The following is a 13,061-nucleotide window of genomic DNA, read 5'->3' as shown; positions in this document are numbered from 1 at the left end:
ATAATTAGGGCCATATATGAAAAATCCAAGTCAATGGTGAAAAACTGAGAGCTTTTCCCCTAAGATCAGGGGCAAGACAAGGATGTCCACTCTTAACATTTTCATTCAACATAGTACTGGAAGTCCTTAGCTACAGCATCAGATAAGAAAAAGAAATAAAAAGCATCCAAATTGGTAAGGAAGAAGTAAACTTTTCACTAAGTGCAGATGACTTTATACTATATATAAAAAACTCGGAAGACTTCACCAAAAAACTACTAGAACTGATAAATGAATTTGGTCAGGTTGCATGATACAAAATTAATATACAGAAATCCATTGAATTTCTATACACTAATAATGAAGTAGAAGAAAGAGAAAGTTAGAAAACATTCCCACTTACAATTTCACCAAAAATCATAAAATACCCAGAAATAAACTTAACCAAGGAGGTGAAACACCTATACTCTGAAAAGTATAAACATTGATGAAAGAAACTGAAGACGACATTAACAAATGGAAAGATATTCCATGCTCATGGATTAGAAGAACAAATATTGTTAAAATGTCCATACTACCCCAAGCAATCTACACATTTAATGCAGTACCTATCAAAATACCAACAGCATTTTCCACATAACTAGAACAAACAATCTTAAAATTTTTATGGAACCACAAAAGACCCTAAATAGCCAAAACAATCTTGAAAAAGAAGAATAAAACTGGATGTATCACAATCCAAGATTTCAAGATATAATTCAAAGCTATAGTAATGAAACCAGTATGGCACTGACACAAAAATAGACACATAGATCAATGGAACAGAATGGGAAGCTCAAAACTAAATCCACAATTATATGGCCAATTTACCTTTGACAAAGGAGTTAAGAATACACAAAGGGGAAAAAACAGTCTCTTCAACAAATGGTGTCGGGAAAACTGCTCAGCTCTCTTCAAAAGAAGTAAACTGGACCACTTTCTTACACCATACACAAAAATAAACTCAAAATGGATTAAAGAGCTAAATGTGAGACCTGAAACCATTAAACTCCTAGAAGAGAGCACAGACAATAATTTCTCTGACATTGGCCTTAGCAACATTTTTCTAGATAGGTCTTCTGAGGTAAAGGAAACAAAAGCAAAAATAAACTATTGAGACTACATCAAAATGAAAAGCTTCCGCACAGCAAAGGAAACAATCAATAAAACTAAAAGACAACCTACTGAATGGGAGAAAATATTTGCAATATTTGACATATTTGATAAAGGGTTAGTATCCAAAATATAAGAATATATACCTCAACACCAATAAATAAATAAATAAATAAATAAATAATCCAATTAAAAATGAGCAGAAGACATGAATAGACATTTCTCCAAAGAAGACATGCAGATGGCTAACAGACACATGAAAAGATGCTCAATATCACTCATCATCAGGAAAATGCAAATCGAAACCACAATGAGATATCACTTCACACCTGTCAGAATGGCTAAAATCAAAAACACAGAAACAACAAGTGTTGACAAGGATGTGGAGAAAAAATAACCATCATGCACTGTTGGTGGGAATGCAAACTGGTGCAGCCACTGTGGAAGACTGTACGAAGGTTTGTCAAAAAATTAAAAATTGAATTACCATATGAATGAATAACTCTACTACTGGGATTATCCAAGAATATGAAAACACTAATTCAAAAAGATATATGTGCCCTTATGTTTATTGAAGCATCATTTACAATAGCCAAATTATGGAAGCAGCCCAAGTGTCCATCAACTGATGAATGAATAAAGAAGAGGTGGTATCTATATACTATGGAATATTACTCAGCCATAAAAAAGAATGAAATCTTGCCGTTTGCAAAGACATGGATTGAGCTAGGCAGTATTATGTTAAGTGAAATAAGTCAGTCAGAGAAAGACAAACACCATATGATGTCACTCATATGTGGAATTTAAGCAACAAAACAAAGAAAAAAGGAGACAAAAAACATACTCTTGACTACAGACAACAAACAGATGGTTACCAGAGGGGAGGTAGGGGGGACGGGTGAACTAGGTGAAGGGCATTAAGAGTGCACTTAACATGATGAGATCATTCACTGATATTCTAACAAATAGTCTTTTCTTTTAAAAAATTTAAAAATTTAATTCTAGTATAATTAACATACAGTGTTACATTAGTCTCAGGTATACAATACAGTGATTCAACATTCTACGTATAAGAGTACACTTAACATGGAATGGAGCCCAACCTCCTCACTCACCTCTATGTAATTGTACATGGACAGGTCTGAGATTGCATGGTCGTCTGGAATTCTCAATCTTGAATATTCAGGAAGACACACACCTAGGAGCCAAGTTGAATAATACATCTATTCCACTATAGTCTGTAAGAATGTGCTGGCCTCTACACCGATCAAATTAAATAGTGTATACTCTACCACTGTTCTCTCTAATCTTTTAGAACATTGGATGATCAGGCTGAATGACCAATAATCTATGAATACTGAATAGTAACACATTCATAGTAATAGGCATTACCTATTGTGATTAAATAAAACTTATGATAAAATTAACATAATATATTTGTTGGTTACCAAATCATTATTTTTTTATTTTAAGAATGGACAGCAGTTCATAGAAATGACTGTCAGTGACCACCCCAGACCTGCTTAGAATCTGCTACTCTCCTTTTTGTCCTTTCTTGCTACCCCATGCACATTTGTTTCATTGCGCCTAAGCGACCTTATTAGCTAACCATCAGCTCCATCATTTTTCTGTGATCTCCCGGAGGAGGCCTCCTATTTTCCTCATGTCTGAAATCTTAACGTGGTAAATGGTAAATACTGAATAAATATTTGATAAATTAATGACTAACTAATATAACTCCCACATGGCCAATCAACGCTAGCTATTAAGGATGCCATTTCAAAAGTCAGAGAACTTGGTTGCCAGTCCCAGCTTTACCACTTGTAGCTATATGACTTAGGGCAAGTCACTTCACCATCTCTAAGCTTAAATTTGTAAGAAAGGAACAAGAATAGTACCCCTGCCTCATGTTTTCCATGGAGACCATATGAGAAAATGGATTAAAAAACATAGCAAAATACCCAACACATATGAAATGTCCAGTAATGCCAGTTATGAGTATCATTGTCATAATCAGTACTGTTTGATTGTTGTTATGCAGTAACCAAAACCAGTGTTGACAGTATGTTCTGATATAGGAACCCTCCATCCCCTCTATCAGCCCTATCATATGCAGACCAATCACACCAGGGCTGATAAGGGAGGTAAGAAAATAAATGCCTCTGGATCCAGAACATCTGAGCAAGATGACTGAACAAGGAAGGTAGAAAACTGGAAGAACTTTACCCTGGACCCTCTAGTGTCTTCAGATCCAGACACCAGTGCCCAAGGACTTCCCATAACACCATAGCAAATATTTACTGTGAACTCATTTTGTGCCAGGATTTTATTTTTAAAGCTTTACACAAATCATTTTATTTCATCTTCACATCTCTCTGAAGTTGGTATTATTGTCCCCACTTTACAGATGGAAAAAAAAAAAAAAAAAAAAAAGAAAACCCGAGACTTTAAAAAGCTGGAATGACTTTCCAAAGGTCTCACAGCTAATAAGTTGGAAAGTCAGGACAGGAATCTGGAGGTAGGTTTAAAGCCAGTTCTCTGGATCTATCCCTTACCTGAAACAGGTTTAAATTCGGAGGCAGCCTTTGAGACCATGTGATTCTGAGATGCAGTAAAAGTTATCCAGGTCTCAGGCTATTGTTTGTAACTTCTTTTACAGATGAAATGGTGTACATTTAATTTAATTTCAACATTACATGTAAAAATTTTAGACATCAGTCTCTGTCACATCAATATATTTGGTGGAATCAGCTTTAACCAAAGGCAAATAGAAGTAGAAGCTGACATCTTGATAAGGCAACATGCAAGAAAGTGCTGGAACTCCTAAAAGTGTTTCTGGGGCATGCTGTAAGAGGTGCAGGTTCGGGTCTCCTCATGGAAAGGGAGAACAAGGAGCATATCTTGGCCAAACGTTGGTCTTGGGAGCTTTTATGTTGTTTGTGGGGATCACTGCACAGGCCTCCATGTACAGACCTTAAAAGAAACCGTTTCCCTGTTTCTCTGGGTGTTCCTTGTCTGGACATGGGCAACAGTGGCATAGGCTGGTAATAGAAAAATTATAATCCTGAACAGGAAATATGGTTTGTGATCATCCAGGGTCAAAAATAGGTCCACAATTAATCAATAGGGCTAGTCCATGTCCATTTGAAAAATTTTACTTACTAAGGTCATTATTGAATTTATCCATTAACTCATCAAATACTAGGCAGTCTTCAAAGCCCTGAAATAAGAAAAAATGGAAAAAGATCATCTGGAAATAATGAAAGCTTCTGAGCAATTAGAACAGATTTTCCATCAGTGAGTATAATTCATAGGATGTTTACCTTCAACCTGCACACAACAGCTGCTTAGTCACACTTGGCATTAAATTACAATTATAAAAGACCATCAACTTCATGCTTGATGGATTGTCTTTGCCTGGTGCACATTGATTACAATGATTTGGAATTTGACCAAAATTTTAAATTACTCATGTAATTTTGAAGGACTCCATTGCTTTTTTAAGAAGCAAGAATAATTATATTGCTCTACCATGAATATTCGAGTCACATTTAAACTAATCAGGTCTTTAAGACTCACATTTAGAGCAATTAATGACAGGATAGAACCCACATATTAGTTTAGTTCCCTTAAGCCAAGATTAAAGTAAACTTCCAATGTCAAGAAGTCCAGAAAATTAACCCTAATAAGGTTGTACGCTAAACGAAGTGGAGAGAAGAAAATCAAAAGATAGATTTCCTGCTTTCTAGGAATTCAAATGATAGTTTTACTGAAAATATACAAATATGTAAATATTAAAAAAAATTTCACATCAATTATAGAAATTACATCTGAAGCAAATAAAGATACTTATCAGCTATATAGACTGTTAATGCTGCAGGAATTTAGAGATGTAAAATTTCATATAGGCTGAAATAATAACACTTTAAAATTTTTTACTTAATTAATTCATTTATTCCACAAGAATCTCTATGATATAGGCACTATTGAAAACCAAATTTTACAGACAAGAAAGTAGTTAAGTTAGTTGTGCAAGAATATAGTGCAATAAATCCTGGAGACAGGATTTGAATTGGGCCTCATACTGCCGGAGCCTGGGCCCTTATCCAGCTTACTAAAATTGGTATGTTCTTATGTTTTTATAAAACAAAATGTTTGCCACTACTTTGTGGAAAACTGTAATTGATTAGATTTATAGCTACTTATAGTTGAAATATATCTCAATCACCGAAACAATAGAAGACTGTGATTATAAAGCTATAGTTATCAAACACACATACACAAAATAATTGTCTGTCTAGATAATCATTTTAGGATTCCTTGAAATTAATGTTTAATACTTGAGCACTATTTCTTTCCTGAAATATTTTTTTAGAAACTTCCATGAAAGCAATAGTATTCAACATCAAATCTGTTTCATAGTTTATTTGTTTAAATTTTTTTAAATGTTTATGTATTTGAGAGAGAGAGAGGAGAAAGAAAGCGCATACAAAAGTGGGGAGAGGCACAGAAGAAGAGAACAAGACAGAGAGGGAGAGAAAGAGAGAGAGAGGAGGGGGGGAATCTCAAGTAGGCTCCTCGATTTCAGCATAGAGCCTGATGCGGGGCTCAAACTCACAAAATGTGAGATCATGACCTGAGCTGAAATCAAGAGTTGGATGCTTAATTGGCTGAGCTACTCAGGAATCCCTCGTAGTTTTATTCAACTCTGTCAAATGCATTTTCCTTTCCTTTGGAAAGAAAAGGTGGAGAAAACAAAAGACAGTTTGGGCTCTTTTCTTTTTTGAGCCTAACATTTATATACTTAGGCATAATCTCTAGAAAAAAAAATTTTTAATTAAGTCTTGAATTGCTGACAGGCGAGTTCTCAAATTTCAAGCTATCAGTACATTTTCTAACTGCATAGAAACCATGTTAAGCTTTATGCTCTTTCCTGCATGAAATTACTGGATCAAGCAATCCAAGGCTTGACTATAGTTAGTGATCAATCTAAACCGTTGGCAGCATTGTGGAACTGATTGTTTTGTCAGAGATTAGGTGAGGATAGTTACAGACATGGTTCTTAGCCAAGATTTTTCAGTTGAGACTGACCCAGGAAAATGTCAGAGACTTACTTTGGGAGAAAGGACTTACCGCATTCATTCCTTGTCCAAAAAAGGGCACTATGGCATGAGCCGCGTCCCCCATCAGTACACAGTGTGATTTAATGTGAAAAGAAGAACACTTCACGGATATCATGGGTTGGGCCGGCAACAGAAAGAAATCTCGTACGAGGGCTTGCCTTAAGAGGAAAACAATCAGAACATAACCGTTATGTTAGATTGGGTATTAAACCCTGCGTAATTTTTTCAGATGGACTGACGTCATTACCGTTGCATTTTATTGAGAAACGCACAAAAAAATGCCAGGAAGAACACGAGAAATGGAGAAACTGACGTTTCTCCTAGTTCCTGAAATCTCATTGTTCCATTTACCTGTTTTGTTTGCAACGATCTTAATTACATACAAAAAAAATAGGTTTGACTGCATTTTAATAATTTGAAATATGTGTGTGTTATGTGCCATGAGATTTTATTATCATGTGTCTAGGTCATGCAATTTTTCAACTATTCTGGTGTGTTTTAGTTTTTTCTGGAAAAATTAAGATGTTGTGCATCTGACTAAACCACATGAACCAAAACCAAGATTAAAATGAAGTGCTAATTTATGTGTATTTGGAAGCGGACAATTGATATCCAGCTAGGTTTTGTGGCAGCTGTAAGTAGAAAAACAGCTCCTACCCTCAAGAGTTTTAAGTCTGTTTGGAGAGGAAGAAATAACCAGGAAACATAGGGACTAAAATTGCAGCATGTGGAGATTTCTCTTCAACATCAGAAGAGGGATCAGTAAACACTAAATCTGTAGCTAAGGATGAAAACTGACAGTTTTAAACAGACTTGCTCTGGGCTGGTAGTGGGTCATCCCTTTTACATAGTGCATGTCATTGTCATGACTGCCCCGAAAGGTAGATATTCTGATGCCCGTTTTAAAGATAAGAAATCTGAGGCTTGGGAGTAAGGGGCAGAAGCAGCATTAAATCTTGCTTTCTGCACCATTGTGCTGCCTCCACGAAAACATCGCTGGAGGCAGAGAATGGACTGGATTCAAGGGAGGGACAGTGGGAGCAGAATGAGACCAAATGACATGCCGGTGGGGTGGGTGGCGCTGACAGGGGCCAGAGGGGCCATGGGTCATAAACCAGACAGCTAACAAGCTGGCTACCAATCGGGCAGCTCTGTATGAGCCAGGTCCTGTGCCAAATGATTTATAGGCATGAACTCCTCCAGGCCTCATCAACCGTTTGGGGCAGGTACTGCTATTTATTACCATGTTACTGTGAAGGCCCCAAGACATGGGGAACCAGAGACTTGCATCTGCTGGGCCTTGGACCTGTGTGTCCACCAGCAGAGGGAGGCACAGCCCAGCTCTGAAGCACAACTGGGAGGGACCTGAGAGCCTGCCCAGGAGGCAGAAAGACCTGGGGACGTGGGTTACTTGTTTTTCTCAGGAAAAGTTGACCACGGCATGAGGTTTTCAGAATCCTTGCTCACAGCACAACGCCCACTTAGACTTTTGACCGAAGGCAGGCTTCCTGTCCAGGTCACATCAGGATGAGTCACATTTAATCCAAACTGAAGCAAGGTGCATGACCTTTATTTGAATCTTGAATAAACCAAAACAGTGGAGCAAAAGGCACAATTGCACATCTTGAAACTTACTCTCCAATTAGAGGGATGGAATCTGGAAAGTACTTCTGGAAGAAATTCAGCACATCACTGCTGCTTAGAAGTTTTTCAAACTCTTCAAAGGGCATGAACAAAGTACATGTGAAAGATTTGTTCTGCAAGAAGAGGAAGCGTGTGAGAGAACATGGGGAGCCTTACCGTCAGGTTCTTGCTGTGGCCAAGGGGCACCTGGGAGGAACGTCCAGGCAGACAGGAAAGGTGTCCTTCCCAAACCTCATTCCCAGAGAAAAGCCCCACCAAGTCCCAGCTACTCCACAGCTTCTCAGTTATTAGAATTTCTACATGGTAAACCTCAGCCATTTTCACCGAGCCAACACTACACTCCTTGGGTTACTAATAGGTTGGATTGAATAGTGGTTGGATTGAATTTCTTCCCACTTATTCCCTCTCTCTCTCCTTTTCAAACAGTGTTAAGAGGCACTGGGCGTCAGCGTTGCTACCCAGGGAAAATAGACCAACTAGAGAAATACAGAGCCAGATATATAATGAAAAAAAAATCTCTCTAGGGTCTAATGGAAGAACAGCCGTGCTCTTTTTTGATAATGTATATTCCAATGTCCCAGAGACCTCAAAGACTGGAAGTCCTGCCTCATGTAGAACCCGAATCTCTTTGACTTTATTTGCACACCATTTCCTCGTACACCCTCTTGAGAGAGATGACAGGCACCACCATCCACAATCTATCGCTTATCATTTATATATATTAAATCTCCTTTCCACTATAAATAATTGGAATTCCTTCAGGTTTTTCCTCAAGAACCCCAAAGTTGCAATGATGTAATCACTGAAGAGACTAAACAATGTTAGGTATACATATGCTAAGTACAAAAGAATTTAGGCATACATGCAAAATACAAAGTATGTAGTGAAAAACATTAATTACAGATATAAAATTATATTGGCAAATTCTGTATTACCATGTTAGGAAGTGCAATCATCATAAAGGTATTTCTAGGCCAAATATGCAGATAATTAGGTTCCATGGCATACTGTAGGGAAAAAGTATATTTATGTTTGATTAGGGCATTAATGCAGCACATCTATAAAACTGTTTCTGCTTATGTTATAATTGTTTCCATAGCAACTCAAATAGTATCATACACATGATGATAAGCACATCTACTGTTATTTAAAGTAGAAACTGGCGAGGCACCTGGGTGGTGTCAGTTGAGCGTCCAACTTCAGCTCAAGTCATGATCTCACTGTTCCTAAGTTCAAGCCCCACATCAGGCTCTCTACTGTCAGTAGAGCCTGCTTCGGATTCTCTGTCTTCCTGTCTCTCTGCCCCTCCTGACTTTACAAACTCATATAACTTAGGTGGTATCAGATATAATTGATACCAGATATAATCAAGAATTAAGGACATACTATAAGATGTTCTCTCTCTCTATTTCCATGCACACACACAAAAACACACGTATACACATACATATATATACGTACATACTATATATGCATATACAAACTATATATGTATATGTACATATATATGTGTGTGTACTATCTTTATACTTTATTTTTCACCTTACTTGAGGACTTATTTGTATAATGGAAAGGTCCTAAGTTTACATTTCATGGGAAAAATAAAATTTTACAAACAAGCTTCTTATCACTTCTTTCCTACAGCATAAAAAATAGAAAGAAATCTGCTCTCTTTAGTGACCTCGTGACAACCCAGTAAGAGCCTGAGTGAGTTTTGATTGCTTGGACATATCTACCGACCTAAATTCTGGAGATTCCCGGGGGTATGATATACATAAGAACATGCAATCAATTTCCAACCATTCTGAGTTTGCATTACTTTTTACAAAGGTTGTGGAGCACCTGCCATGTGTGTCTCTTACATGGTAAAAACACATAAAGCACAGCCTAGGCTCCTAGCCAGCATTTTCACACTGTTGGAGTTACTCGTGTCTTTCTTCCTGGCTTTTGATCTCAGAGGCTCAAAGAAAGCTCAACACACAGACACAGAAATGAGTGAGTACATAACTGTCTGGCCTCAGGTTATGGCACAGGTGAATAGGCAGATGCTGAGGTAGAAGTTTAGGAAATAAAAGCTGGGCAGGTAAGACATCTGTGGGGTTGAAGTGGTTAAAAGTGTGGAAGGATTCATTGATTGGATAAGAAGAGAAGGACAGTGGCTTCTGGGTGGGGGTAAACTTGCTGAGCAAAGCAGAGGCGGCAGAAATGAACAGTGTTTTAGGGAAGGCATTTAGGAAGTGTGAGTAAGGGGACCAGTCTGGATGAGGCACAAGTCATTGCTTTTCCCTCTTGCTATCTTTTGACCACTTCTACGACCTTTTAGAACTCCAAAAGATAAGGAAGAGTGGAGAAATGGCAGTTGAAATTGATTTATCATTTACTGCATTAGTAAACGTTAAAATGGCTGATGAAAAAGTTTGGGAGACAATATATACCCCCTGTCCTCACCATTGGCATATATAGTGATTTGTACATTGTTTTTGATGTGGCAACTACGATACCAAGAAGATTTTGATGTTCACACATATTTCACGGCTGTACAATAATCCCTTATAATTTCAGCTTCTTTATTACCAAGTCATGCTCTCAATAGATATCTTTATCCAAGAGCAGTCCCAAGGTCAGGCTCCCGTAACCCCACTGGGCACTCACCACAAGTCTCTCCAAACATGAAGTCTGAGCAAAACAGGGACTTGCTGTGCAAAAGCAGCTTTGAGATGAGCCTCCCATTAAATTCTTGAAAGCACTCCCTCAATATTCACCCAGTATTGTCCCTCACCCAATCTTTCTCCCCCACTTCACAGTCCTCAGAGATGAAGAGTCTGTTACATTAAAGAAAGAGTCTGTTACGTTAAAAGGGGTAGGACAGAGAGACAGGGATAGAGACAGATGGAAGGAAGGAAGGAAGGAAAGAAGGAAGGAAGGAAGGAAGGAAGAAGAGAGGGAGGGAGGGAGGAAGAGAGAGAGGAAAGGAAGTTAGTTTTCCTGAGATTATTTTGAGGACATATTAAAATGCTCCCATGCTTGGGTCCCATTGGTATGTCAAAACGGTGTTTCTTATTTAAAAGCAGAGAGTTTTATGCTAACTAATTTGGATGTAAATTAAAAAAAAATAAATTAAAAGCAGTGAGTTTTTGTTAACCAATAATTATCTCTATTAAATACGAACACCTAGAAAATAAATGGCTATCTTTTTTTTTTTTTAAGTTTTTATTTATTTTTGAGACAGAGAGAGACAGAGCATGAATGGGGGAGGGGCAGAGAGAGAGGGAGACACAGAATCGGAAGCAGGCTCTAGGCTCTGAGCCATCAGCCCAGAGCCCGACGCGGGGCTCGAACTCACGGACCGCGAGATCGTGACCTGAGCTGAAGTCAGACACTTAACCGACTGAGCCACCCAGGCACCCATAAATGGCTATCTTAAATCTATGTTAAAAGGCCTGATTCCACTCAAGTCTGGGACAATTTTTTTTAAATGTTTATTTATTTTTGAGACAGAGAGAGACAGAACATGAATGGGGGAGGGTCAGAGAGAGGGAGACACAGAATCTGAAGCAGGCTCCAGGCTCTGAGCTATCAGCACAGAGCCCGACAAGGGGCTCAAACTCAGACACCGTGAGATCACGTGACCTGAGCCAAAGTCGGGAGCTCAACTGACTGAGCCATCCAGGGGCCCCTAGTCTGGGACAATTTTTAACAGAATCCTATTATCTTGTAAACCAGAATTATCAGATCCTGGGCCATGAGAACAAAGTTCACCTGAAAAATGTAAAATTAGCACTTAAGAATTACTACTTTTCTGACCAGGAGGAAGAACTAGGAAAACAATGATTTAGTGATATATTATAGATTTGACTGGCTCATACAATTTGGTATATACCTAGTATATAATAGCACTATCACAAATTGACTAGCTATGTTATAGACGTGTGAATTTCAGATAGGATAAATTACATCTTAAAAATACCTTAAAAATAGATGTTCTTTATGTAACTCAAATTTAAATTAGTGCTATTTACTTATCTTTACCTATAAGCCAATATCCTTATTGCTTCTGTTGGTATTTTAACTTCCCTTAATAAGATTCTACATTTATTTGCTACGACAATATAAAACATAGCTATGATGTATTTGCCTCAAGCCCCATAGGTTTTAACCTGGGAACCAGGAAATGAGAAAACATGCAATGAAAATCTCTTTGCATTAGCTTGCTATTCATTTTATTTAATAATCATTACTTGGTATAATGATGAGTATAAGAACTCTGGATTGTCAGTATACAGAATGATTCCTGACCCACTTTTTTTCTACCAAGAAAAAAGAGAAAAATGACATTATTATGTCAGACAAATTCCCTCTGTGTTCCCAGTAGGGTAGCTGTAATTCCTCTTCTTTCTTGCCCACTCAAGAAAGCATATCTTGAAGGCAAGGGAGAGAAGTGATGTTATTTTTTTGATGTTTATTTATTTATTTTTGAGAGAGAGAGAGAGAGAGAGAGAGAATGCAAGCAGGGGAGGGGCAGAGAGAGAGGGAGACAGAATCCCAAGCAGGCTCCAGGTTGTTGTCAGCACAGAGCTCGATGAGGGGGTCGAACCCACAAACTATGAGATCATGAGCTGGGCCAAAAGCAAGAGTCAGATGCTTAACTGACTGAGCCATCCAGGATCCCCAAAATTATATTAAAGGGATACTTGTACACCCAACTTATTATTCTTTGCAAAGGACTATAGCAGACCTCAGAACTCATCCAAATATGCTATTGAGAACAAGTACACTAGAATATGCATCTTCACTAGTCCAAGGGGCAGGAGGGCTGTGGGAAGGAGCCAAAGAAGGGAAAGGACTTACATCCCCATTCTTGGGTGGAATCGTCAGCTCCATGTACCCATGAGGAATGTACTGCTGGCTGTAATCAAAGCGTGGTTTCTTCATGAGGTGAGTTCTGACAGTTGAGTAGGCTCCATCACATCCTACAATGAGGTCATAAGTGGCATCTTTGGGAACTTTGTCAGATCTGAAAAATAAAATGAACCATCCAAAAAAAAATAACCTAGCGGTAAAAGTGATGCTGTTCCTCTACTTGGATATAAAAAGTAGCAACTCAAGGGGGCCACTCCTCACTTGTACATATCTGATTTTGAGCTTAGAGTTGATAGATATAGA

The 13,061-nt window shown here is 38.1% G+C and overlaps 1 protein-coding gene across 1 annotated transcript in view; it reads right to left on the bottom strand.

Moving 5' to 3' along the window:
- The window catches only part of KMO (kynurenine 3-monooxygenase), a 57,223-nt gene that overhangs the window by 8,478 nt on the left and 35,684 nt on the right, over positions 1-13,061 (bottom strand). Inside the window, 6 exon segments of the mRNA XM_045453108.1 lie at positions 2,247-2,329; positions 4,294-4,351; positions 6,265-6,412; positions 7,890-8,011; positions 8,834-8,905; positions 12,747-12,912. Coding sequence (XP_045309064.1) covers positions 2,247-2,329; positions 4,294-4,351; positions 6,265-6,412; positions 7,890-8,011; positions 8,834-8,905; positions 12,747-12,912 — 649 coding nt within the window.

The sequence above is a fragment of the Leopardus geoffroyi genome, chromosome C3, assembly GCF_018350155.1.
Source record: "Leopardus geoffroyi isolate Oge1 chromosome C3, O.geoffroyi_Oge1_pat1.0, whole genome shotgun sequence".
Taxonomy (NCBI): Eukaryota; Metazoa; Chordata; class Mammalia; order Carnivora; family Felidae; genus Leopardus; species Leopardus geoffroyi.
The sequence above is the reverse complement of the archived record's forward strand: the minus strand, read 5'-3'. Positions and strand labels throughout refer to the sequence as shown.